Source organism: Scyliorhinus torazame, chromosome 17 (assembly GCF_047496885.1).
Source record: "Scyliorhinus torazame isolate Kashiwa2021f chromosome 17, sScyTor2.1, whole genome shotgun sequence".
In the NCBI taxonomy this organism is placed as follows: Eukaryota; Metazoa; Chordata; class Chondrichthyes; order Carcharhiniformes; family Scyliorhinidae; genus Scyliorhinus; species Scyliorhinus torazame.
The window spans coordinates 59,251,594-59,279,503 of NC_092723.1; the positions used below are offsets into that span (position 1 = coordinate 59,251,594).

Consider the following 27,910-nt stretch of genomic DNA (forward strand, 5'->3'; position numbering starts at 1 on the left):
AATGGCTATACATGATGTAGATGTGGGAAATGCTGTTCCAATCAAACAACATCCATATAGACTTAACCCTTTAAAATTGGCACAGGTTAACAAAGCGATTGAGAGTATGCTTAAAAATGGCATGATTGAAGTGGGTTGTAGCCAATGGAGCTCACCCATAATGATGGTACCTAAACCAGACGGTACCCAACGGTTGTGTGTGGACTATAGAAAGGTTAATGCAGTTACAAGAACGGACTCTTATCCTATCCCACGTTTGGAGGATTGCATTGAGTAAGTGGGACAATCAGCTTTTATTTCCAAACTGGATTTACTTAAAGGTTACTGGCAGGTAACTTTATCCGAAAGGGCGAAGGAGATTTCAGCTTTTGTGACTCCAGATGGTATATACCAATTCAAAGTTATGGCATTTGGCATGGACAACGCCCCAGCCCCATTTCAACGATTACCTAACAAAGTTGTTTCAGGATTACCCAATTGTGCGGTATACATCGACGATCTGGTAATTTTCAGCCAGACATGGACAGAACATTTGAAACATCTGATGGAGTTATTCGATCGACTTCAGAAGGCGGGTTTGGTGATAAACCTAGCCAAAAGTGAATTTGGAAAGGCCCAAGTCACTTTCCTTGGCCATATAATCAGACAGGGTCGAATGGTCCCATGGGATGTGAAAACAAAAGTTATTGGGGCATTTCCGATACCCTCAAGACGAGGGGAAATAATGCGATTTCTTGGCGTGAGTGGATTTGATCGAACATTTGTGCAAAGGTTTTGGAGCGTGATTGCTCCACTGATGGACTTGCTGAAGAAACGTCGGGAATGTCAATGGACAGCAGACCTTCAACAGGCATTTGACAGCCTGAAAGCTGTGATAACCAATGCTCCTGTGTTGGAGAATTGCAAGGGACTCTGTGATCAGATTGAACTAAAGTATCTGACTTTAAAGAGAATTGCCGAGGCGTAGACGGATCATGCAGAGACCTTCTTGTTCAAAGAGACTGTCAATCGAGAAGGATTTCAGTTGGAGGGAGAAAAAACAAATGGACTATATTACTATACCTGTTTGCGTGTGTTGTTTTTTGAAACAAAAAAGTATATTTACTGTGTGCATATCTAAAAGAATGGTGAAAAGGTGAAAAATGAAATCATCTTGAAGTTGACGGTTTATTTTTTGTTCTTGGGGGGGGGGGAGGTATCATGTGAGAGTACCTTTAAGAAATGGGTGTTTATAAATAGGTATGTATATAAATATCTGTAGTGAGGGTACCTTTAAGAAATGGGTGTTTACTACTGCAGTGATGTCAGAGAGTGGGTGGAGCTGGGCTGTCTGTCAGCTTTTTACTTTCGTTTTAGTCTGTTTGCTGCAGGGTGTGTTTTAGTTTCGTTTTCAGAGCTGGATAGCTGCAGTCACAGCCAGAAGGTGTATGAGTCTCTCTCTCTGTAATCTAAAGACAGTAAATCGATCCTGGTGATTTAAAACTAATACCAGTAGTGACTTTAACCTGATGTGCTTCTGGTAAAAGGTGTTTTAAGTCGTATGGATGTTAAAAGGAAAGCTTAAAGGATTACTTAGTGTTGTATTCTTTGGGGTTGTATTCAAATTAATGGCTGCTAAGATGTTCACTGTATGTTTTAAAAAGGTTTACTTGAGTTCATAGAATAAACAGTGTTTTGCTTTAAAAAAAAATACTTTTCCATTTCTGCTGTACCACGCCTGTAGAGTGGGCCGTGTGCTCCCCATACCACAATCTATTAAAAGTTGTGGGTCAGGTGAACTCCATGATACACTTTGGGGTTCTCTAACCCTGGCCCATAACAAATTGGGGGCTCGTCCGGGATAAAAGTCTATCTATTGGATTGGCTTAGTGAACTTAAAGACAGTGAAGGGTGAGCATATTGTGGTTGCTTTTCAGGTGCGGTATTCTAGTTTAAGTGGGGAGTGTGTTGTGGACAATGGCTCTTTCAGAGGCTCAGAAGTTTTTGGGGGTGGAGACAGTCACACACAGTACCTTATGACAGAGACTAAAAGCAGACTGTTAGATTTGGCAAAAACATTGCAGTTAACATTACCTGACAAAATGCGAAAAGGTGAGGTAATTATGGCGGTGGCTAAGCATTTAGCCTGAGATACAGTCTGACTCATTAGAAATGGCAAAGATCCAGTTGCAGATTAAGCAACTTGAACATGAAAAATAATTAAAGCAGCTTGAATATGCAATGCGAGAGAAAGAATGAGAAAGGGAGATAACTTGAGTTCATAGAATAAACATTGTTTTGCTTTAAAAAATACTTTTCCATTTCTGCTGTACCACACCTGCAGAGTGGGTCGTGCGCTCCCCATGCCACAATCTATTAAAAGTTGTGGGTCAGGTAAACTCCATGGTACACTTTGGGGTTCTCTAAACCCTGGCCCATAACACCCACTTTGCAGGAAAGACTAATAGTCCTGCAGTTTGGGAGTGCTTATTAGGTCAGCGTGTCCTGCACAACTTTGTGCTGATCTCAACCCAAATTCCCAAGATGGTCTGCTGTTTACACTGTCCTGTGCCAAGAATGCTGCTTCAGAAAACCTTCCCCAGGGAATGTCGTGGAATCAGCCACTGCTATACTGTTGCTCCATAATTACAAACTCAATCTTGGAACAAAAGAAAAGGTTGATGCTAAATACTGGAGCTCTGAACAAAATGTCTTAGGTCAACAAAAGCTTTTCAGCAGTACTTACAAGAGCAGCCCGACATTTTGGCAGGGGCTTACCTACACAGCCTGTGATGTTGGTGTTCTGTCGCTGTTGGGCACCGGCACTCCTTATAGGAGCCCCACAGCTCACCGTGTAACTGTTATCAGAACCTGACAGAAACGAGAGACAGTATTAAGAAACAGAGGAATGGACTGGTATTCATCGATGCCGAATCATTGCGGAAAAGATACACAGGATACTCTAACAGAGGTATAATTCTCACTGTCCAATGTTCTCCCTTCCCTCCTAAAGGGGGTGATTCATATTGCTAACACGGTTCCATGGCACTGGACACCCTCGGGTACCAGGCCCAGATTACCACTCTTCACTCACAAAGTTACACAATTATCTTTGGCAGGTTTTCCGACATAGACAAATTTCAATATTCAACCTGTCTAACTTGATAGTCTTGCGCGCACACACATACACGCACACACGTGTACACATACATGCTTATGCACACGTGCATGCATGTGAATACCCACACATATCCATGCGCAGACACCTGCACACACACACACAAGACATGCATGTGCACACAAACACACATGCACATGTTTCAGTTGACTTTCTGAAAACACCGGCCCCATCCCTCTGGTAACACTGAAGCTAACCGCTGTGCCTATGACTCTATAGGGGATCAGGGCTCAGTGGATTGTTCTATAGAGGGTTGACATGGATTTAATTGGTCATATGACCTCGTTCTGTATCATTATGACCCTAGGTTATTCAGCTAAAGGAATTAACTCAGTAGGAACTGGGTCCAGATTTTTGCAAAGTTAGGTTGCCTTTAAAAATGTCGGCAGATGAACGTTCCACCTTCATTTCCGGCAAGACCCATTTTTGTTGGTGGAGAGGAGAATGGGGTGTGAATCACACAGGCAAGAAACCTGAACTCGCAATGAGTGCCAAGTTCAAAACAGACCTCATTTTGACTGTTCCAAGGGCCTTAATCCAGTGTGGGACTCACAAATTGATGAAGAAGTAAAGGGGGTGATTCCGCCACAGCGTCCGCTGTCAGGTGAGATACTCGCCAGCGAGATTTTGTTTCCCGATTTGACACACCCGTCGCCGGTGAGAGAACAGCCCACAAAGGGTGAGTACCTAACTTTAATAATAATAATAATAGCTTATTGTCACAAGTAGGCTTCAATGAAGTTACTGTGAAAAGGCCCTAGTGTCCACATCCGGCGCCTGTTCGGGGAGGCCGGTACAGGAATTGAACCCGTGCTGCTGGCATTGTTCTGCATTACAAGTCAGCTGTTTAGCCCACTGTGCTTACCCAGCCCCTTATGTAAATAGACTTACATAATTTTAATCTTTTTACCGAGCCCCCCACCCACCCAGCCACATGATTTCCACCCCTCACTGAATATTCAAACCTCGCTGACGTGAAGTAATGTGGGCGAGGTTTACAACAGGTTTGGAAAAATGGCAATCAGTTGATTCCCAGGGTGCTGGCGAGATCACATTTCCCGGTTTCACACTCCCCTCGCTGGTGACTTCACGAGTTCACACCCACAAAGGGCGAGAACCTAATTTTAATGTTTGAGCATACATTTTTAAAAAAATATATAAATTTAGTGTACCCAATTCATTTTTTCCAATTAAGGGGCAATTTAGCATGTCCAATCTACCTACCCTGCACATCTTTGGGTTGTGGGGGTGAAACCCACGCAAACACGGGGAGAATGTGGTTTTAGCATACATTTTAATGTTGTTATGTCATTAGCCAGCCACCTCCCCGCCCGATAAACCACACTCACTGAATATTCAAACTTCACCGACATGACATTATGTCGGCAAGGTTTACTAGTTAGTTAAAAACGTGAATCAGGACTTCCGGGTGCGGCGATGACCAGCTAAGTCGCACGTTTCGGCAGATCCCGGTGGAACGGACTTTTGGGCTCTTAATAAGAGCCCCAACGGCAATTTTAACGGCTAAAAGTACTGTGCGGTAAACCAGAAGGGAATCCCTCCTGGATACGGATGAAAAAAAGGAGAGGAAAGTGGCCGGATTGCGGTGGATCCTCTAGAGCAGCGGCAAGGAAGGCAAGCAAAAACCAAGATGGCGTCGGAAGGTGGCAGTTTAATATGGGGCCCTGAACAACACGAGTTTTTGAAACGCTGCGTGGAAGAGCTTAAAAAGGAGATGAAGAAGGAGCTGTTGGCCCCGATATTACAGGCGATTGAAGGGCTAAAAGATGAGCAAAAGATCCAGGAGCGGGAGCTTCGGGTCGTGAAGGCAAAGGCTGCCGAGAATGAGGACGACATACAGGGCCTGGTGGTGAAGACGGAGATGCACGAGGCACACCATAAACGATGTGTGGAAAGACTGGAGGTGCTGGAGAACAACGCGAGGAGGAATAACTTAAGGATTCTTGGTCTTCCTGAAGGTGCGGAGGGAGCGGACATCGGGGCATATGTGAGCACGATGCTGCACTCGTTAATGGGAGCGGAGGCCCCGGCGGGTTCGCTGGAGGTGGAGGGAGCATACCGAGTGATGGCGCGAGGACCGAGAGCAGGAGAAATTCCTAGAGCCATAGTGGTGAGATTCCTCCGTTTTAAGGATAGAGAGATGGTCCTTAGATGGGCAAAGAAAACTCGGAGCAGTAAGTGGGAGAACGCGGTAATCCGCGTATACCAAGACTGGAGTGCGGAGGTGGCGAGAAGGAGGGCGAGCTTTAATCGGGCCAAGGCGGTGCTTCACAAAAAGAAGATAAAATTCGGAATGCTGCAACCGGCAAGACTGTGGGTCACATATCAAGGGAGGCACCACTACTTTGAGACGGCGGATGAGGCGTGGACTTTTATTGTAGAAGAAAAATTGGAATGAGCGGGTTATTAAAAAAGAACGTTTGAAACAAAGTGGTGGGGCGAGTATGGGGGGCGAAGAGGGGGGTAAAAAGGGGGGAAAGAGGAGTTTTATGTTATTAATCCTGCGATGTGGTAACTTTTCTCTCTTCCACAGGTGGCGGTGGGGGAAGAAAGGAGGTGGAGGAGATGGGGCGTTGGCCACTGGGGGCGGGGCCAGGGGGGAAGCGCGGGCTTGGTTCCCGCGCTATGATAATCATGGCGGGAATAGGGAAGCAGGAAGGAGGGGGCATCGCACGGTGCGAGCCGAGGTCACGGGGGGAAGCCGAGGTCGGCCAGAGTTTGCTGACTTCTGGGAGCAACATGGGGGGTGTAACTACGCTAGTGGGGGATCTAGCAGGGGGGATGGGGGGGGGAGCTATTGGGTTGCTGCTGCTGGGGAGAGGGGGGAGCTGGCATGGGGTGGGGTGGGCGGGGGGGCACCGCCTGGGGGAGATACAGCTGCGTGGGAACCGGGTGAGGAGCTGGAAAAAGGGGATGGCTAATCGACGAGGTGGGGGGGTAAAAAGCCCCCCAACCCGGCTGATCACGTGGAATGTGAGAGGGCTGAACGGGCCGATAAAGAGGGCACGGGTACTCGCACACCTTAAGAAACTTAAGGCAGACGTGGTTATGTTACAGGAGACGCACTTGAAACTGATAGACCAGGTTAGACTACGCAAAGGATGGGTGGGGCAGGTGTTTCATTTTGGGGCTAGACGCGAAAAACAGGGGGGTGGCTATACTAGTGGGGAAGCGGGTAATGTTTGAGGCAAAGACCATAGTGGCGGATAGCGGGGGCAGATATGTGATGGTGAGTGGCAAATTACAGGGGGAGACGGTGGTTTTGGTAAACGTATATGCCCCGAACTGGGATGATGCCAATTTTATGAGGCGTATGCTAGGACGCATCCCGGACCTAGAGGTGGGAAAGTTGGTAATGGGGGGAGATTTCAATACGGTGCTGGAACCAGGACTGGACAGGTCGAGGTCCAGGACTGGAAGGAGGTCGGCAGCAGCTAAGGTGCTTAAAGATTTTATGGAGCAGATGGGAGGAGTAGACCCGTGGAGATTTAGCAGACCTAGGAGTAAGGAGTTTTCGTTTTTCTCCTATGTCCACAAAGTCTATTCGCGAATAGACTTTTTTGTTTTGGGAAGGGCGTTGATCCCGAAGGTGAGGGGAACAGAGTACACGGCTATAGCCATTTCGGATCACGCTCCACATTGGGTGGACTTGGAGATAGGGGAAGAAACAGAAGGGCGCCCACCCTGGAGAATGGACATGGGACTAATGACAGATGAGGGGGTGTGTCTAAGGGTGAGGGGGTGCATTGAAAAATACTTGGAACTCAATGATAATGGGGAGGTCCAGGTGGGAGTGGTTTGGGAGGCGCTGAAGGCAGTGGTTAGAGGGGAGCTGATATCAATAAGGGCACATAAAGGAAAGCAGGAGAGTAGGGAACGGGTGCGGTTGCTGCAAGAACTTCTGAGAGTGGACAGGCAATATGCGGAGGCACCGGAGGAGGGACTGTACAGGGAAAGGCAAAGGCTACACGTAGAATTTGACTTGCTGACAACGGGTACTGCAGAGGCACAGTGGAGGAAGGCACAGGGTGTACAGTACGAATATGGGGAGAAGGCGAGCAGGTTGCTGGCCCACCAATTGAGGAAAAGGGGAGCAGCGAGGGAAATAGGGGGAGTGAGGGATGAGGAAGGAGAGATGGAGCAGGGAGTGGAGAGAGTGAATGGAGTGTTCAAGGCATTCTATAAAAGATTATACGAAGCTCAACCCCCGGATGGGAGGGAGAGAATGATGGGCTTTCTGGACCGGCTGGAATTTCCTAAGGTGGAGGAGCAGGAGAGGGTGGGACTGGGAGCACAGATCGAAATAGAGGAAGCAGTGAAAGGAATTAGGAGCATGCAGGCGGGGAAGTCTCCGGGACCGGATGGATTTCCAGTTGAATTTTATAGGAAATATGTGGACTTGCTCGCCCCGCTACTGATGAGGACCTTTAATGAGGCAAAGGAAAGGGGACAGCTGCCCCCGACTATGTCTGAGGCAACGATATCGCTTCTCCTAAAGAAGGAAAAAGACCCGCTGCAATGCGGGTCCTATAGACCTATTTCCCTCCTAAATGTAGACGCTAAGATTCTGGCTAAGGTAATGGCAATGAGGATAGAGGATTGTGTCCCGAGGGTGGTCCACGAGGACCAAACTGGGTTTGTGAAGGGGAGACAGCTGAATACGAATATATGGAGGCTGCTAGGGGTAATGATGATGCCCCCACCAGAGGGGAAGCGGAGATAGTGGTGGCGATGGATGCCGAGAAAGCATTTGATAGAGTGAGTGGGATTATTTGTGGGAGGTGCTGAGGAGATTTGGTTTTGGAGATGAGTATGTTAGATGGGTACAGCTGTTGCATAGGGCCCCGATGGCGAGTGTGGTCACGAATGGACGGGGATCTGCATACTTTCAGGCTCCATAGAGGGACAAGGCAGGGATGCCCTCTGTCCCCATTATTGTTTGCGCTGGCGATTGAGCCTCTGGCAATAGCATTGAGGGGTTCCAGGAAATGGAGGGGGAGTACTCAGAGGAGGAGAAGACACCGGGTATCTCTGTATGCGGACGATTTGCTGCTATATGTAGCGGACCCCGCGGAGGGATGATGCCAGAGATAATGCGGACACTTCGGGAGTTTGGAGAATTCTCAGGATATAAACTGAACATGGGGAAAAGTGAGTTGTTTGTGGTGCATCCAGGGGAGCAGAGCAGAGAAATAGAAGACTTACCGCTGAGGAAGGTAACAAGGGACTTTCGTTATTTGGGGATCCAGATAGCCAAGAATTGGGGCACATTGCATAGGTTAAATTTAACGCGGTTGGTGGAACAGATGGAGGAGGACTTCAAGAGATGGGACATGGTATCCCTGTCATTGGCAGGGAGGGTGCAGGCGGTTAAAATGGTAGTCCTCTCGAGATTCCTTTTTGTGTTTCAGTGCCTCCCGGTGGTGATCACGAAGGCTTTTTTCAAAAGGATTGAAAAGAGTATCATGAGTTTTGTGTGGGCCGGGAAGACCCCGAGAGTGAGGAAGGGATTCTTACAGCGTAGTAGGGATAGGGGGGGGCTGGCACTACCGAGCCTAAGTGAGTACTACTGGGCCGCCAATATCTCAATGGTGAGTAAGTGGATGGGAGAAGAGGAGGGAGCAGCGTGGAAGAGATTGGAGAGGGCCTACAAGCTATGGTGACGGCCCCATTGCCGCTCTCACCGAAGAAATACACCACAAGCCCGGTGGTGGTGGCTACTTTGAAAATTTGGGGGCAGTGGAGACGGCATAGGGGAAACTTTGAAAATTTGGGGGCAGTGGAGACGGCATAGGGGAAAGACGGGAGCCTTGGTGGGGTCCCCGATAAGAAATAATCATAGGTTTGCTCCGGGGAGAATGGATGGGGGATTTGGAATATGGCAAAGAGCAGGAGTAACACAATTGAAAGATCTGTTTGTGGATGGGAAGTTTGCAAGTCTGGGAGCGCTGACCGAGAAATATGGGTTGCCCCAAGGGAATGCATTCCGGTATATGCAACTGAGGGCTTTTGCGAGGCAACAGGTGAGGGAATTCCCGCAGCTCCCGACGCAGGAGGTGCAGGACAGAGTGATCTCAAAGACATGGGTGGGGGACGGTAAGGTGTCAGATATATATAGGGAAATGAGGGACGAGGGGGAGAGTATGGTAGATGAGCTGAAAGGGAAATGGGAAGAAGAGCTGGGGGAGGAGATTGAGGAGGGGCTGTGGGCTGATGCCCTACGTAGGGTAAACTCATCGTCCTCGTGTGCCAGGCTAAGCCTGATACAATTTAAGGTGTTACACAGGGCGCATATGACTGGAGCACGGCTCAGTAAATTTTTGGGGGTAGAAGATAGGTGTGCGAGATGCTCGAGAAGCCCAGCGAATCACACCCACATGTTCTGGTCATGTCCGGCACTACAGGGGTTTTGGGTGGGGGTGACAAAGGTGCTTTCGAAAGTAGTGGGGGTCCGGGTCGAACCAAGCTGGGGATTGGCTATATTTGGGGTTGCACAAGAGCCGGGAGTGCAGGAGGCGGGAGAGGCTGATGTTTTGGCCTTTGCGTCCCTAGTAGCCCGGCGCAGGATACTGTTGATGTGGAAGGAAGCCAAGCCCCCGGGGGTGGAGACCTGGATAAATGACATGGCAGGGTTTATAAAGCTGGAAAGGATTAAGTTCGTCCTAAGGGGATCGGCTCAAGGGTTCACCAGGCGGTGGCAACCGTTCGTCGAATACCTCACAGAAAGATAGAGGGAGTGGAAAAGAAGAAGACAGCAGCAGCCCGGGGGGAGCGGGGGGGGGGAAGGGGGGGGGGGGAACCAGAAGGACTCTCAGGGTTGTTAATATATATGTATAATATGTATAGGTTGTTGTTATAGATAATTGTATATTGGACTGTTAATCATATTTTTGGAGAGTGTATATCTGAGACAAGGCAGTTGACATTTAGTTTTAGTTTTTGTTATATATTATTTATTTTTTGTTTATAAAACAGGCCATTGTTATTTGTACTGTTATATTACTGTGTAAAGGATACACAATGTACGGTGATGGTTGGCCAAAAATTTTCAATAAAATATATTTTAAAAAAAACGTGAATCAGTCAAGGGGACCCCCATGGGATACAAAGATAAATATTGCCTCGGAAAGGGTCGGCGGGTATGTGGGAGCTGCCCTGGTATTGCCCTGGCACAGGATAGCACTGCCCCTGACACAGGTTGGTACGGCCAAGAAGACACTGTCGGGTTGGCATCCCTGTCAAATCAACCTGCAGTGCCAATCTGGGCGGTGCGCGTTGGGGGCCTTTCAATTTCTGTCCTCATCGGGACGTCCTTCTCTGTGGACCCGGCCTCCCCAGCTCCATCAAACCCTGCCTCGCCAGAGTGACAGCATAAACCCCGCCCACTGATTTTGGTTTTAATAGTGGCTCAAAATCTGGGCTAAAAACACGATCGTGCAGCTGGAGAGCTACACACCAGGTTTCAGTCAGAGTCTGAAACTCTGAAAAAACATGGGAAAAATCTGCTCAAACAATGGTTAAGGGCAGAAAAGGCCCGTTAATGTCATGATCTGTAGTTACTTTAATCCCCAGCGCTATAAGCATGAGAAACAAAGATATAGCTGTCAGTAAGAGTGAAAAAGGAAACACACAGTGCTGGAGTGCATTTATTGACAGGCCATCTGACGGAGCTTTAGTTTACATATATATTTTCTTTTTAAAATATTTTATTGTGGCATTTCCATATTTGTACATCAAACACAACCATAAAACAAAACAAGCCAATAGGGCTGCAAAAAGTCAAATCAACTAAATACCTAACACCCCATCATCCCGCCCCCCAACCTCCCTATTTTACCCCCCCCCCCCCACACCCACTGCTGACATCTTTACTGTTCTCAAAGAAGTCGATGAACGGCTGCCATCTCCGGGTAAACCCCTCCACAGACCCTTTCAAGGCGAACTTTATCTTCTCTAGCCTAAGAAACTCTGCCAGGTCATTCACCCACACCCCCGGTTTCGGTGGCCCCGAGTCCCTCCATTCCAATAGGATCTGTGTCCGGGCTACCAGGGGGGCAAAGGTCAAGACATCGGCCTCTCTCGTCCCCTGGATCTTCTGACACTCCAAATATCGGCACTTCTGGACTCGGGACCAGCTTCACCTTCAAGACCTCTGACATAACATTGGCAAACCCCTGCCAGAATCCCCCTTCGGCCAGGCCCAAAACATCTGGACATGATACGTGAGCCCACCCACACCTATCCTCAACACCTTCAAAACAACCTGCTCATCCTGGCCACAGTCATATGTGTCCTGTGGACCACCTTAAACTGAATAAGGCTAAGCCTAGCACACGACCAGGATGTGTTCACCCTCCTCAAAGCCTCCTCTCACAACCCAGGCTTCACCTCCCTCCCCAACTGCTCCTCCCACTTATGGTTCACTAACCCTATTGGGGCTCCCTCCCAATCCATCAACTCCTTATAGATTTCTGACACTCTACCCTCGCCTACCCTTGTTTATGAGACCACCTTGTCCTGCAGTTCCTGGGCCGAGAGGTGAGGAAAGGATGGTACCTGCTTCCAAACAAAATCCTGTACCTGCAAATACCAGAACCCATTCCCGGCGGGCAACTCAAATTCCTCCACCAACCCCTTCAAGCTCGAGAACCTGCCCCCAATGAATAGATCCCCAAACCGCTCAATCCCCACCTGTTGACATCCCATCCAGCCCCCCTAGAGCAAACCTACGATTCCCACAGATTGGTGTCCAAACCAAGACGCCCTCTGGCCTCAGGTGCTGCCTCTACTGACCCCACACCCTCAGGGCCACCAACACTACTGGGCTTGTGGAGTACCTGGCCGGTGAGAATGGTAAAGGCGCTGTCAACAGTGCCACCAAGCTCGAGTCCTTACACGAGGCTGCCTCCATCCATTCCCACACCGGTCCCTCCCCACCACCCACTTCCTAACCATGGCTATATTCACCGCCCAGTAGTAATTTAACAAATTTGGAAGAGTTAACCCTCCTCCCCCTTCGACCCCGCTCCAGCAGCACCTTCTTCACCTGCGGCGCTTTACCCACCCAAACAGTCCCCGAAATCTGTGCATTCACCCTCCTGAAAAAGCCTTAAAGATAAAGATCGAGAGATTCTGGAACACAAACAAGAACCTCGGGAGAACCGTCATCTTCACCGCCTGTACCCGACCCACCAGCGACAGCGGGAGCACATCCCACCTCCTAAAATCCCTCCTCATCTGCTCCACCAAGTGAGCCAAATTCAGCTCATGCAGCTGCTCCCATCCCTGCGCCACCTGGATTCCCAAATACCGAAAGCTCGCCCCCGCTACTCTGAACAGCAACTACCCCAGCCTCTTCTCATGCCACCTTGCTTGAATTGGAAAAACCTCGCTCTTCCCCATATTCAATTTATATTCCGAAAACCGGCCACATTCGCCCTATATGTCCATGATACCCCCAATACCTTCCAAAGGATTTGATATATAGAGCAGCAGATTGTCCGTGTACAACGAGACCCTATGCTCCACCCCCCCTGCACTATTCCCTGCCAGTCCCTTGTCTCTCAGCACAATTGTCAATGGCTCTACGGCCAAGGCAAAGAGCAATGGGGAGAGTGGACATCCCTGCCTCGTCCCCCAGTGCAGCCTGAAATATTCCGAACTCACCCGGTTTGTTCGCACACTCGCTACTGGCGCCCGGTACAACAGCCGGACCCAATCCAAAAACCCCTGCCCAAACCCAAACCACCCCAGCACCTCCCATAGTTAGTCCCACTCCACCCAATCGAAGGCCTTCTCCGAATCCATGGCGACCACCACCTCCACACTCCGTCCGTCTGGGGGCATCATTATAACATTTAACAGCTGCCTGATGTTAGAAGGCAAATGCCACTCCTTAACAAACCCCGTCTGGTCCTCCCCTATCACCCCCGGCACACAGTCCTCAATCCTTGAGGCTAGAACCTTGGCCAACTTAGCGTCCACATTTAACAATGAAATTGGCCTTTAGGACCCACACTGCTCTGGATCCTTATCCCTCTTTAAGATTAAGGAGATCGAGGCCTGCAACAGCATAGTGGGGAGTACCCCCTGCTCCCTCGCCTCATTAAATGCCCTTACCAGCAGGGGTCCCAAGTCCCCCAAAAACGTTTTATAAAATTCCACCGGGAACCCACCGGGCCGGGGGCCTTCCCCGCCTGCATCGCCCCCATATCCTCCACAACCTCCACCAGCCCAATGGGAGCTCCCAATCCCACCACCAGGTCCTCCTCCACTCGAGGGAACTCCAACCCTGCCAAAAAACGCCTCATTCCCTCTACCCCGGCTGGGGGTTCTGACTCATGCAATCTCTTATAAAAATCCCCCAACACCCCATTCACCCCCACCTGGTCCAAAACCATATTCCCCCCCTATCCTTCACCTTTCCGATCTCCCTCGCTGCCTCCTGCCTCCTCAATTGATGTGCCAACATCCTACTCTCCTTTTCTCCCTATTCATATACCGCTCTCCTTAACTGCCGTACCGCCTTGCCCGTGGATATCAGCCCAAACTCCAGCTGGAGATTCTGATGTTCCCTCAACAACTCCGCCTCCGGGGCCTCCGAATACCTCTTATCCACCTGTTTAATCTCATCCACTAACCTTGCCATCTCTGCCTGCTCCGTCTTGTCTCTGTGCGCCCATATTGAGATAAAGTCCTCCCTTATTACCGCCTTCAGTGCCTCCCACAGTGTGGCGGCTGAAACCTCACCCTTGTATTCAGCTCCACATATCCCAGAATGGCGGCCCTCACCCGCTCACAGACCTCATCTGCCAACAGCCCCACATCCAACTCTACTGCGGGCGCTGCCCCCCACCCCGATTCATCTGCATCCCCACCCAATGCGGCACATGGGTTTGTGTACATTTATAACAGTTTAACCACTTGAGGAGGATTTGAAATCTTTGATTGGATTTCATGATTGTAAATTTTTTTCTGCATCAAGTTTGTATGAGTGAGAGCTCCCTTAGATCACTTGAAGTTTAATTTTTCTCATCTCCAGGTGGCTCCTGAGGTCTGCCCATAGAGAATACTGGGTGAGTGATTATGGAGGTGGTATGGGGTATATGGTGGCATGGTGTTAATTATAAAAATTAAGGTGATATAGACACAGGTGGGAGGGCACTCTGGATAATTATTTGTACACATATAAAGAAACACTTAAATGATACCTAGGGACCGATTTTCAGCCACATTCGACATCAGAGACAATGGTGGCATGGACAGAAAATGCAGTGAGAATCGGAAAACGCAATTCTCGCTGACACACAAAAGGCCAGCCTCACTGCCGCCTCACAGAACCAGGGAGCTCGGTTCAATTACTGCCTTGAGAGAGCATCTATTTGGAGTTGGCACTTTCTCCCGTGTTGATGTAGTTTTCTTCTGGGTGCTCCGGTTTTCTCCGACAGTCCAAAGATGTGCAGGTTAAGTGGATTGGTCACGTTAAATTGCCCCTTACTGTCCGTTAAGTGGGGTTACAGGGTTACGGGGGAGTGGGCCTAAGTAGGTTGCTCTTTCAGAGGGTAGTGCAGACCAGATGGGCCGAATGGCTTCCTTCTGCACTGTGGAATTCTATATACGTGAGGGGGGGGGGGGGGTGGTGGGGGGGGGGGGGGTGGGTGGGGGGGGGGTGGCATTGGGGCCATTCAGTTTCTATGCTGATTGGGACGCCATGATTTTTGTGGTGCCCTGCCTGAGAAACGCCATTAACCCCACCACTAACACAGAGACCAGAGTGAATATTGTCACTGTAGGTACAGCATCACTAACACACAAAGACCAGAGTCAATGTTGTCATTGTATTTATGGTATCGCTAACACAGAGAGAGACTAGAGTGAATCTTGTCCCCATACTTACAGTGTCACGAACACACAGAGACCAGGGTGAATACTCTCACTGTGCTACAGTATCACTTACACACACAGAGCCCAGAGTGAATGTTGTCACTGTAGATACACCATCACTAACACACAGGGACCAGAGTGAATGTTGTCACTGTAGTTAGTGTCACTAACACACACAGGGACCAGAGTGAATGTTGTCCCTGTAGTTAGTGTCACTAACACACACAGACCAGAGCGAATGTTGTCCCTGTAGTTAGTGTCACTAACACACAGAGACCAGATTGAATGTTGTCCCTGTAGTTAGTGTTACTAACACACACAGACCAGAGTGAATGTTGTCCCTGTAGTTAGTGTCACTAACACACAGAGACCAGATTGAATGTTGTCCCTGTAGTTAGTGTTACTAACACACACAGACCAGAGTGAATGTTGTCCCTGTAGTTAGTGTCACTAACACACAGAGACCAGATTGAATGTTGTCCCTGTAGTTAGTGTCACTAACACACACAGACCAGAGTGAATGTTGTCCCTGTAGTTAGTGTCACTAACACACAGAGACCAGATTGAATGTTGTCCCTGTAGTTAGTGTTACTAACACACACAGACCAGAGTGAATGTTGTCCCTGTAGTTAGTGTCACTAACACACAGAGACCAGATTGAATGTTGTCCCTGTAGTTAGTGTTACTAACACACACAGACCAGAGTGAATGTTGTCCCTGTAGTTAGTGTCACTAACACACAGAGACCAGATTGAATGTTGTCCCTGTAGTTAGTGTCACTAACACACACAGACCAGAGTGAATGTTGTCCCTGTAGTTAGTGTCACTAACACACACAGGGACCAGAGTGAATGTTGTCCCTGTAGTTAGTGTCACTAACACACACAGACCAGAGCGAATGTTGTCCCTGTAGTTAGTGTCACTAACACACAGAGACCAGATTGAATGTTGTCCCTGTAGTTAGTGTTACTAACACACACAGACCAGAGTGAATGTTGTCCCTGTAGTTAGTGTCACTAACACACAGAGACCAGATTGAATGTTGTCCCTGTAGTTAGTGTTACTAACACACACAGACCAGAGTGAATGTTGTCCCTGTAGTTAGTGTCACTAACACACAGAGACCAGATTGAATGTTGTCCCTGTAGTTAGTGTCACTAACACACACAGACCAGAGTGAATGTTGTCCCTGTAGTTAGTGTCACTAACACACACAGGGACCAGAGTGAATGTTGTCCCTGTAGTTAGTGTCACTAACACACACAGACCAGAGTGAATGTTGTCCCTGTAGTTAGTGTCACTAACACACAGAGACCAGATTGAATGTTGTCCCTGTAGTTAGTGTTACTAACACACACAGACCAGAGTGAATGTTGTCCCTGTAGTTAGTGTCACTAACACACAGAGACCAGATTGAATGTTGTCCCTGTAGTTAGTGTCACTAACACACACAGACCAGAGTGAATGTTGTCCCTGTAGTTAGTGTTACTAACACACACAGACCAGAGTGAATGTTGTCCCTGTAGTTAGTGTCACTAACACACACAGGGACCATAGTGAATGTTGTCCCTGTAGTTAGTGTCACTAACACACACAGACCAGAGTGAATGTTGTCCCTGTAGTTAGTGTCACTAACACACAGAGACCAGATTGAATGTTGTCCCTGTAGTTAGTGTTACTAACACACACAGACCAGAGTGAATGTTGTCCCTGTTGTTAGTGTCACTAACACACAGAGACCAGATTGAATGTTGTCCCTGTAGTTAGTGTCACTAACACACACAGACCAGAGTGAATGTTGTCCCTGTAGTTAGTGTCACTAACACACACAGGGACCAGAGTGAATGTTGTCCCTGTAGTTAGTGTCACTAACACACAAGAGACCAGAGTGGATGTTGTGCCTGTAGCTAGTGTCACTAACACACACAGGGACCAGAGTGAATGTTGTCCCTGTAGTTAGTGCCACTAACACACACAGGGATCAGAGTGAATGTTGTCCCTGTAGTTAGTGTCACTAACACACACTGGGACCAGAGTGAATGTTGTCACTGTAGTTAGTGTCACGAACACGCACAGGGCCCAGAGTGAATGTTGTCACTGTAGTTTGTGTCACTAACACACACACAGACCAGTGTGAATGTTATTGCTGTATTTAGTGTCACGAACGCACACACAGGGACCAGAGTGAATGTTGTCCCTGTAGTTAGTGTCACTAACACACACAGACCAGAGTGAAGGTTGTCCCTGTAGTTAGTGTCACTAACACAAAGAGACCAGATTGAATGTTGTCCCTGTAGTTAGTGTCACTAACACACACAGGGACCAGAGTGAATGTTGTCCCTGTAGTTAGTGTCACTAACACACACAGAGACCAGAGTGAATGTTGTCCCTGTAGTTAGTGTCACTAACACACAGAGACCAGAGTGGATGTTGTCCCTGTAGTTAGTGTCACTAACACATACAGGGCCCAGAGTGAATGTTGTCCCTGAAGTTAGTGTCACTAACACACACAAAGACCAGAGTGGATGTTGTCCCTGTAGTTAGTGTCACTAACACACACAGGGACCAGAGTGAATGTTGTCTCTGTAGTTAGTGTCACTAACACACACAGAGACCAGCGTGGATGTTTTCCCTGTAGTTAGTGTCACTAACACACACAGAGACCAGAGTGGATGTTGTCACTGTAGTTAGTGTCACTAACACACAGAGACCAGAGTGGATTTTGTCCCTGTAGTTAGTGTCACTAACACACACAGAGACCAGAGTGAATGTTGTCCCTGTAGTTAGTGTCACTAACACACAGAGACCAGAGTGGATGTTGTCCCTGTAGTTAGTGTCACTAACACACACAGGGACCAGAGTGAATGTTGTCTCTGTAGTTCGTGTCACTAACACACACAGAGACCGGAGTGGATGTTGTCCCTGTAGTTAGTGTCACTAACACACACAGAGATCAGAGTGAATGTTGTCCCTGTAGTTAGTGTCACTAACACACAGAGACCAGAGTGGATGTTGTCCCTGTAGTTAGTGTCACTAACACACACAGAGACCAGAGTGAATGTTGTCCCTGTAGTTAGTGTCACTAACACACACAGGGCCCAGAGTGAATGTTGTCCCTGAAGTTAGTGTCACTAACACACACAAAGACCAGAGTGGATGTTTTCCCTGTAGTTAGTGTCACTAACACACACAGGGACCAGAGTGAATGTTGTCCCTGTAGTTAGTGTCACTAACACACACAGAGACCAGAGTGAATGTTGTCCCTGTAGTTAGTGTCACTAACACACACAGGGCCCAGAGTGAATGTTGTCCCTGAAGTTAGTGTCACTAACACACGCAAAGACCAGAGTGGATGTTGTCTCTGAAGTTAGTGTCACTAACACACACAGAGACCAGAGTGAATGTTGTCCCTATAGTTAGTGTCACTAACACACACAGAGCCCAGAGTGAATGTTGACCCTGTAGCTATTGTCACTAACACACACTCACAGACCAGAGTGTATGTTGTCCCTGTAGTTAGTGTCACTAACAGACAGAGACCAGAGTGGATGTTGGCCCTGTAGTTAATGTTACTAACACACACAGGGACCAGAGTGAATGTTGGCCCTGTAGCTATTGTCCCTAACACACACAGGGAGCAGAGTGAATGTTGTCCCTGTAGCTATTGTCACTAACACACACAGGGAGCAGAGTGAATGTTGTCCCTGTAGCTATTGTCACTAACACACACAGGGAGCAGAGTGAATGTTGTCCCTGTAGTTAGTTCCACTAGCAAACGCAGATAAAAACAAACCAAATTGTTTAATGTCTCGATGTATTTTCTGATAAACTGCTCACTGCGGCATCCTGTAACTTATCTTTGTGGTAGTCACCACTAGTTGTTTTACATGTATTACAGCACTGCCCGTACAGTAGAGGTACATGGGTAAATCCCTGCCTGCTGGCTCCGCCCAGTAGGCGGCGTATAAATGTGTGTGCTCACCGGTGCTGCAGCCATTCTGGTGGCAGCTACAGGAGGCACAACATCTTTGCTCAATAAAGCCTCGATTATTCTACTACTCTCGTCTTTGTGGTAATTGATAGTGCATCAATCTTTAATTCCTGATGACTCCAGGGCAGACCTGGAGGTTTGGCAACCCCACCTCCCCTGAACACCCAGCGAGGACATCCAATGTTCCTCAATGTTTGGTCTGAAATGCTGATCAGGACCGTCGGTTTCTGGTGACTTTGCAATGATGCCTACCTGCCTGGAAGTGAGCCTTGGAGGCACAGCTGAGAGAGCAGGTCTCCCTCTTGCCACTCTTGATGCAGGAAAGTTGTGCTCGAGGAGGGTTGGCACCCAGCAGGCACTTTGCTGCCTCTGCAAATGAAAAGAAATCGATTTCACACATCCTGAAAAGCTGAAGTGAAACAACAGGAAACAAATACAAAGGGCATAATCTTCACTTGAAGATTGGATGGTGGGGTGGGGTGGGGGAGGGAGAAGGAAGTAAGACAGGCATTTGATCGTATCCTGTCACTTTTCTCACTCGGACGATAAGTTGGTCTCATTGTTTGTGTGGGCAGGTAAGGTGACAAGGATTAGGAGGACAGTACTTCAGAGAGGGCGACAGCCGGGGGCCTGGCCCTTCCGAACCTGTTCTACTATTTTTTGGGCGCGAATGCCGAGAAGTTGTGGGGTTGGAGGCTTTTTCCCCAGGGAAGATCCTGAGGAGTCCGGTCGTGGTGGTGGCCACGCTGAAAATATGGAGGCAATTTTGGCAGCATTTCAGGTTGGGGGCGGAGTCGAAGCTGATGCCGATACGAGGGAACCATGGGTTTGAGCCAGCGAGGATGGATGCTAGGTTTCGTGGATGGGAGGAGCGAGGGGTGATGAAATGAAGGACTTGTGTTTCGAAGGGCAGTTTGTGAGTTTGGAGGAGCTGGGGGGGGGGGAAGTTTGGGGGATGTTTTCAGGTATATGCAGGTGCGGGATTTCACAAAAAAGGTTTTCCTGACTTTTCCTGTGGCACCACCTTCCTCGTTGTTGCAGGGGATGCTGTCGGTGATGGGACTGGAGGTGGGGGGGTGCTGTCGGTGATGGGACTGGGGGTGGGGGTCATCTCCGCGATCTATGGCAGGATTTTGGTGGAAGATATTGCATCTCTGGAGGTGGTTACGGCCAAGTGGGCGGAGGAGTTGGGGATGGCGCTGGAAGAGTGCCAGGCGGAAGACACCAGTGGGATACCAGAGCTCCAAGAGAATCAGGGGGCAGAAGTGAGTGCGGTGGCCATCACTAAGGAGAAGGTTCTGGGGAAACTGAAAGGTCTGAAGGTGGATAAGGCACCTGGATCAGATGGTCTACACCTCAGGGTCCTAAAAGAGATAGCTGAGGAAAGTGTGGAGGCATTGGTGGTGATCTTTCAGGAATCACTGGAAGCAGGAAGGGTCCCAGAGGACTGAAAAGTGGCTCATGTAACACCGCTGTTTAAGAAAGGAGGGAGGTAGAAGACGGGAAATTATGGGCCGGTTAGCCTGACTTTGGTCATTGGTAAGATTTTAGAGTCTGTCATTAAAGGTGAGATCGCAAAGTACTTGGAAGTGCATGGTAAAATAGGATTGAGTCAGCACGGTTTTGTCAAAGGGGGGTCATGTCTGACAAATCTTTGAGGAGGTAACAAGGAAGTTAGACAAAGGAGAACCAGTGGACGTGATTTATTTAGATTTTCAGAAAGTCTTTGACAAGGTGCCGCATAGGAGACTGTTAAATAAGTAAAAGCCCATGGTGTTAAGAGTAAGATCCTAGCAAGGATAGAGGATTGGCTGACTGGCAGAAGACAGAGAGTGGGGATAAAGAGGGTCTTTTTCAGGATGGCAGCTGGTGACTAGTGGTGCGCCTCAATGGTCTGTGTTGGGACCACAACTTTTTACAATGTACATTAATGATCTGGAAGAAGGAACTGAAGGCACTGTTGCTAAGTTTGCAGATGATACAAAGATCTGTAGAGGGACAGGTAGTATTGAGGATGCAAGGGAGCTGCAGAAGGATTTGGACAAGCTAGGAGAGTGGTCAATAAAGTGGCAAATGAAATACAATGTGGAAAAGTGTGAGGTTATGCACTTTGGAAGGAGGAATTTAGGCATAGACTATTTTCTAAATGGGGAAATGCTTAGGAAATCAGAAGCACAAAGGGTCTTGGGAGTCCTTGCTCACGATTCTCTTAAGGTTAACGTGCAGGTTCAGTCGGCAGTTAAGAAGGCAAATGCAATGTTAGCATTCATGTCAAGAGAGCTAGAATACAAGACCTTGGATGTACGTCTGAGGCTGCATTAGGCTCTGGTCAGACCCCATTTGCGGTATTGTGAGCAGTTTGGGGCCCTGTATCTAAGGAAGGATGTGCTGGCCTTGGAAAGGGTCCAGAGGAGGTTCACAAGAATGATCCCTGGAATGAAGAACTTGTCATATGAGGAACGGTTGAGGACTCTGGGTCTGTACTCGTTGGAGTTTAGAAGGATGAGGGGGATCTTATTGAAACTTACAGGATAATGCGAGGCCGGGATAGAGTGTACGTGGAGAGGATGTTTCCACTTGTCGGTAAAACTAGAACCAGAGGACACCATCTCAGACTAAAGGGACGATCCTTTAAAACAGAGATGAGGAGGAATTTCTTCAGCCAGAGGGTGGTGAATCTGTGGAAATCTTTGCCGCAGAAGGCTGTGGAGGCCAAATCACTGAGTGTCTTTCAGGCAGAGATGGATAGGTTCTTGATTAATAAGGGATCAGGGGTTATGGGGAGAAGGAAGGAGAATGGGGATGAGAAAATATCAGCCATGATTGAATAGCAGAGCAGACTCGATAGGCTAGTGGCCTAATTCTGCTCCTATGTCTTTTGGTCTTATGGTCTTATAAGAGGGGCTGTGGTGTGAGGTGTTGCGGAGGGTAAATGCCTCAACCTCGTGCAAGAGGCTGGGGTTGATACAGCTAAAGGTTGTGCATAGGGCGCACCTGATGAGGTTGAGGATGAGCCGATTGTATGAGGGGGTGGAGGATATTTGTAAGCGGTGTGGGAAGGGCCCAGCCAATCACGTATATATGTTCTGTTCCTGTCCAAAGTTGGAGAAATTTTGGAAGTCGTTCTTCAGCACTGTGTCGGCAGTCTTGCATTTGGATTTGGAGCCCAGTCCCCTGGGGGCCATATTGGGGTGTTGGACTTGCCAGAGTTGCAGACGGGAGCGGGGGCAGATGTTTCAGCCTTCACCTCATTGATTGCTTCAGGCGGGTTCTGTTGGGGTGCAGGTCAGTTTCCCCACCCTGTGTCTTGGTGTGGTTGGGGATCTAATGGAGTTCTTGTACTTGGAAAAGGTGAAATTTGCTCGGGGGGGGGGGGGGGGGGGGGGAGTGAGGGGTTCTATAACAACTGGGTTTTGTTTAAACTAGATTTTAAGGACCTGGTTGCCGTCAGCTGCTGGGGGGTGTTGGCTAGGGTCTAGGGAGGACGGGTTTCAGGTTTTATGTTGGTTTTATTTTGTACTGGTGTATGCCTTAAGTGTTAAAATGTTTAAAAATGTGAATAAAAATACTTTAAATACAGTTCTCGACAACTATGTGATTGGGCAGCCGACATGAAACGTGGCTCTAACTCAGTCGGTTAACTTTGCGAATTCATTGGTTACAAAGGCATTTTGAAGGTGTATTTGAGAAATACTTGGCAAATAAATCCTGCTTAAGCTAGATGGGCCAGAAGCTTTTACAACACTGATTGCTGAAGGGAAAGAAATGAAAATGAAAATCGCTTATTGTCACAAGTAGGCTTCAATGAAGTTACTGTGAAAAGCCCCTAGTCGCCACATTCCGGCACCTTTTCGGGGAGGCTGTTACGGGAATTGAACCGTGTTGCTGGCCTGCCTTGGTCTGCTTTAAAAGCCAGCGATTTAGCCCAGTGAGCTAAACCAGCCGATCCTGCCTCGGGATGTTGTGGCTTCAGAAATATTTTACTGCGAGAGTACTTACAGCACAAACTGGAGGTAGCTTTGCCATTAAAAAGGTACTTTATTCCTAATTCCCCAAGGGAAGGGGTTTTAAAACTTAGTGTGCAGACGTTAGCAAGCTGTTGTACAATGGGATGCTTGGCATAAAGACCTTCGATATCCTTGGGCTGAAATTACAGCAGAAAACATTGATACAAAGCAGAATCTGACCTTGTGCAGATGAACTGTTTAAGAAATGATCTCGCAGGGAGTGGGAACAATCTGTCCTTCCTCCCCCATGGGTAGCACTTTGACACCACCGCAGTGATTGACAGCTAGGTTCCTTGAGTAGTATAAACAGTAAGGTCTTTTAACACTAACACACTTGAAAGTGACATTTCTCTGAGAGGGAACAGACCAAAAGTAATGAGAATTGGAGGGATAGATTGTTTTAGACAACGCCCCCAGTTGGAAAGTAAAATCCAGGAGGGAGTTCAGCACTCTACAGTACACTGCTACACAATTTATGGGGCAAACTCGTACCAAACATGAGCTGATTGCATGGCATTTGTGATTAATTTTCCTTAACCCACCCCACCAAATGATTAGAGCTATTAATGTGAACCATATAGGCCTATGTGTGAGCTTTTCTTACTTGGTGGAGATGATTTTGGTATTGTTTTACTGTTGATGAAAGTAATTAAAAACCTTCATAATCGTGACAACCAGCACCTTTACGTCACAGGCACAGACGGAAATATTAAATTGGGCTTTTATTTACAAAGAATCATCAGACTATCAGTGCCTAGTTTACATCTTACACATTCCCTGACAAAGAATTTGAAAAAATATCAGGTTCAATGTTAAATGGGATGTTAATGTCAAATAAACATTACAAACTCTATTGGCTGGAGAAGCTGATCCAAAAAATATACTGAGATTTTTCTGACTTTTCTACATTTCTTAGCGTTGACCATCCCTTAAGGATCACCTTAAAAGGGACATGCAGCCGCTGTCACTGGCGGGCAGAGTGCAGGCAATTAAGATGATGGTCCTCCCGAGGTTCCTATTTGTGTTCCAATGTCTCCCTATACTGATCACTAAGGCCTTCTTTAAAAAAATAGATAGGAGCATCACGAGCTTCGTGTGGGCAGGGAAGGCCCCGAGGGTAAGGAGGGGGTTCCTACAACGTAGCAGAGACAGAGGGGGACTGGAGTTGCCGAATTTGGGCGACTACTACTGGGCCGCCAACGTGGCGATGATTCGTAAATGGATGATAGAGGGAGAGGGAGCGGCTTGGAAAAGGTTGGAGATGAAGTCCTGCAAAGGGACGAGTTTAAAAGCGCTGGTGCCGGTAAATTTTATTTACCACGAACCCAGTGGTGGCGGCAACATTAAGTATCTGGGGGCAATGGAGGCGACAGAGGGGTGTGCTGGGAGCCTCGGTGTGGTCCCCGATCAGGAACAACCATAGGTTTGCCCCAGGGAGGCTGGACGGAGGATTCCAGAGCTGGCACCGGGTAGGAATCAGGAGAGTGGGAGATTTATTTATAGACGGGACGTTTGCGAGCTTGGGAGCGCTTGAGGAAAAGTATGAGCTGCCCCGGGGACATTTCTTTAGATATATGCAGGTGAGAGCGTTCACGAAACAACTGGTGAGGGAATTTCCGCTGCTCCCGACACAAGGGATCCAGGACAGGGTGCTTTCGGGGGTGTGGGTCGGGGAGGGCAAAGTGTCAGAGATATACCGGGAGACGAGAGAAGAGGGGAGGAGCTGGTAGGCGAACTGAAGGGAAAATGGGAAGAGCTCGGGGAGGAGATTGAGGAGGGTTTGTGGGCTGATGCCCTAAGCAGGGTAAATTCCTCTTCCTCATGTGCCAGGCTTAGCCTGATCCAATTTAAGGTGCTGCATAGAGCACACATAACGGGAGCAAGGTTGAGCAGGTTCTTCGGAGTGGAGGACAAGTGTGGGAGGTGCGGGAGAAGCCCGGCGAACCACACACATATGTTTTGGTTGTGTCCGGCACTGGAGGGGTATTGGAGGGGAATGACGGGAGTGATCTCGAAGGTGGTGAATGTCCGGGTCAAGCCAGGTTGGGGGTTAGCTATATTTGGAGTAGCGGATGAGCCGGGAGTGCAGGAGGCGAAAGAGGCCGATGTCGTGGCCTTTGCGTCCCTAGTAGCCCGGCGTAGGATTTTACTCATGTGGAAGGAAGCGAAACCCCCCGGACTGGAGGCCTGGATAAACGATATGGCGGGGTTCATAAAAAGAGCAGATGAAGTTTGCGCTGAGAGGATCGGCTCAAAGGTTCACCAGACGGTGGCAACCGTTCCTCGACTACCTAGCGGAACGTTAGAGGGAAGCTAGATGGCCAGCAGCAGCAACCCAGGGGGGGGGGGGGGGGTAAATTGTTTGGGTTTTTGGAGGGGGAAGAGGGGGTGGTGGGGAGTATTACTTTGTGTTATTTTATTAGTTTACCATGTTAGTTAAACAATGTTGTATTGCAGTTATCATGTTACCTTTTTTTCTTTTTTTTGATTTGTAAGGGAAAAGATTGTGTTTGAAAACTTTAATAAAATATATATTTTTTAAAAATTGACACTGATATGTAAAAGGGCTTCAGGTGGCCTCTGTCAGGTGATGTATAGTTAAGAGTTTTGTGCAAAGGCTGTTGGAAGGAAATAAATGTGTGTTTGTGGAAAAAAAAAAGAATCACCTTAAAAATTAGCTCTTTTACCAAGCTCCTGGTCATCTGTCCTTATATTACCTTATGTGACTTAGCGAAAAATTCCTGTGTAGCGCCATAAAGACAGTTTTCAAATGCATTTAATGCATCACTAAAGTGACCATACACGGATTTCAATGTAACTTTTGCATTTCACATTCCAGGTGCAGTGTGTGGTTTCCATAAACAGCAGAATGTGGGTGAGCTTCCCTCTTTTATTGACTGTGATTGCCACCTCTGCCCCAACCAGACCATCTCTTGTCCAACGTCACCCCTGGCTCAGGGGATAAGTGGCCCTAATATAATCCAACTCTCAGATGTTTTGAGGTTCCCAGCCTCAACAAATACTTCCTGCCTCCCAACGAGAAAATATACTGCTTCATGTTCAAATTATTTCAGAAATGAGCCACATAACAGCAGCAACTGCGCCTCACAGCAGTTATCTGCATGTGAAGCGTTGGCGGTGTTGCTGAGACACGTAAGGTGACCTACAATCATATGTCTTTGAGCATGAAGTGTTTCTCATTAAGTAATGTTACAGGATTGCTGCTTCCATTGGTGCCACTAGAGGATGCTAGAGATGAGAGTTCTTCACATACCCACACAGTCTTTCTTATTCCAGTGGAGTTTGTAGCTGCCATTCGGGCAAGAGCATTGATAGCCTCCCAGTGTATTAACACAGCCATTCTTGCAGCCACCATGGTTCATGCTGCATTCATCGATATCTGAAAAAAGACACAAACAAAGAGAAAGTGAATTGGCTCATATTAAGAATGTCCTGATCTGACACAATTAAGCTAACTTTACGTTGCTTTTTTCCTTTGGTTCCCAGGTCATCACTATTGGCATGTCAGCGGCTCTGGGTACCTCTTCCACTTAGTCCCCTCAACAGCAGAGTTCGACAGCTGAGTGTGTGATGATGCAAACTTGCATGCGACCCTCCCCCCCAACACACACACATCTTGTTTACACTGGATTCCAGGGCTGTGGCTCATCTTTTCAATGCAGTACCGCAACTTCCAAAGGTCCTAAGTGGAAGCGTCTAGGGAGTAGGATTGGTAGAGGGGTTGCAGCAACCAATTTGTCTGTACCGAACAAAAGATTTTTCAGATTTACCACGTTTGCTACATTACTTCATGGTAAACATTTGAACATCTGACCTTAAACGTAACCCTGATGCAGTCCCCGATTGGCTGTAATAGGTTGTGATAGGTGCTATATAAATTCAAGTCTCCCCATTATTTCTTATGCTGTGCGCTACTAGCTAACTCCATATTATGCTTAAACTGCAAAGTAATCCTAGAAGCATGAACTCTGGAGAACAGCGGGCTGGATTCTCCTGTCCCCCAGCTGCATGTTTCTTGGCCGCGAACCGTTCACTGGTGAAGGGATTCTCTACTCCTGCCACTTGTCAATGGAATTTTCCATTGAAACCACCCCATGCCGCCGGGAAACACGCTGGAGGGGGTGCACTAACAATGGGAAAAGTGAATCCCAATGACCAGAGAATTCCGGCCAATATCTCTTCTTAAAGGTGCACTATATCTATGAAAATCCAACATACTGACGTACACCGCATTGAACATCATCCTGGTATCTGAGCATGAGGTGTGAAGATAATAATGCTCAAATTTTCTTCCTGGCCTTGCCAAACATCATTCATCAAGTCAATGCACCTTTATCCCTTCAGCAACATGCATTTCCCCACAGATCCACATAAATTGATTGGTCACAACATTTATTTATAGAACAGTTGGTGATATGAAGACCTTGCTTCTATTTCCTGAATAAAGATGTTCCAAAAGAGAACATGCAAATTGTGGTGGTGTGTGAATGTCAAGAGCTCATTGGCACATCGGGCTCGTGCACTCGTGCATTCTATCACGAGTCATACAATTTGTCTCTCATAACTGGGAAATATAGTCCCTCTCACAACTGGGGAGCGATTTGGGAAACAGCATCCTGGTCAACCGACCAACAAGAAGTGAGTAAAATTAGGAGGGCAAATCTGTCGGCACAGGTGGTGAACAAACTGGGTACAAAGCAGCAAAGGTACAGGCACAGAGAGCAGGACCTGCTAGGAATCAGTCCAGAACCAATATCCTTTCAAAACGACTTCCCTCTCCAAAATATCCAAATGCTGTGTTGCGGTTGTCAGCGAGTGGTGTTTACAGCT

At 47.9% G+C, this 27,910-nt stretch overlaps 1 protein-coding gene across 2 annotated transcripts in view; it reads right to left on the minus strand.

Moving 5' to 3' along the window:
* LOC140393894 (signal peptide, CUB and EGF-like domain-containing protein 3) overlaps nucleotides 1-27,910 on the minus strand; it is a 520,338-nt gene that overhangs the window by 60,117 nt on the left and 432,311 nt on the right. For both annotated transcript variants that reach the window (XM_072480490.1, XM_072480491.1), the window contains 3 exons: nucleotides 26,334-26,459; nucleotides 19,305-19,421; nucleotides 2,758-2,850 (listed from right to left, as the gene is read on the minus strand). In XM_072480490.1, the coding sequence (XP_072336591.1) occupies nucleotides 2,758-2,850; nucleotides 19,305-19,421; nucleotides 26,334-26,459 (336 nt within the window). The remainder of the gene's footprint in view (nucleotides 1-2,757; nucleotides 2,851-19,304; nucleotides 19,422-26,333; nucleotides 26,460-27,910) is intronic.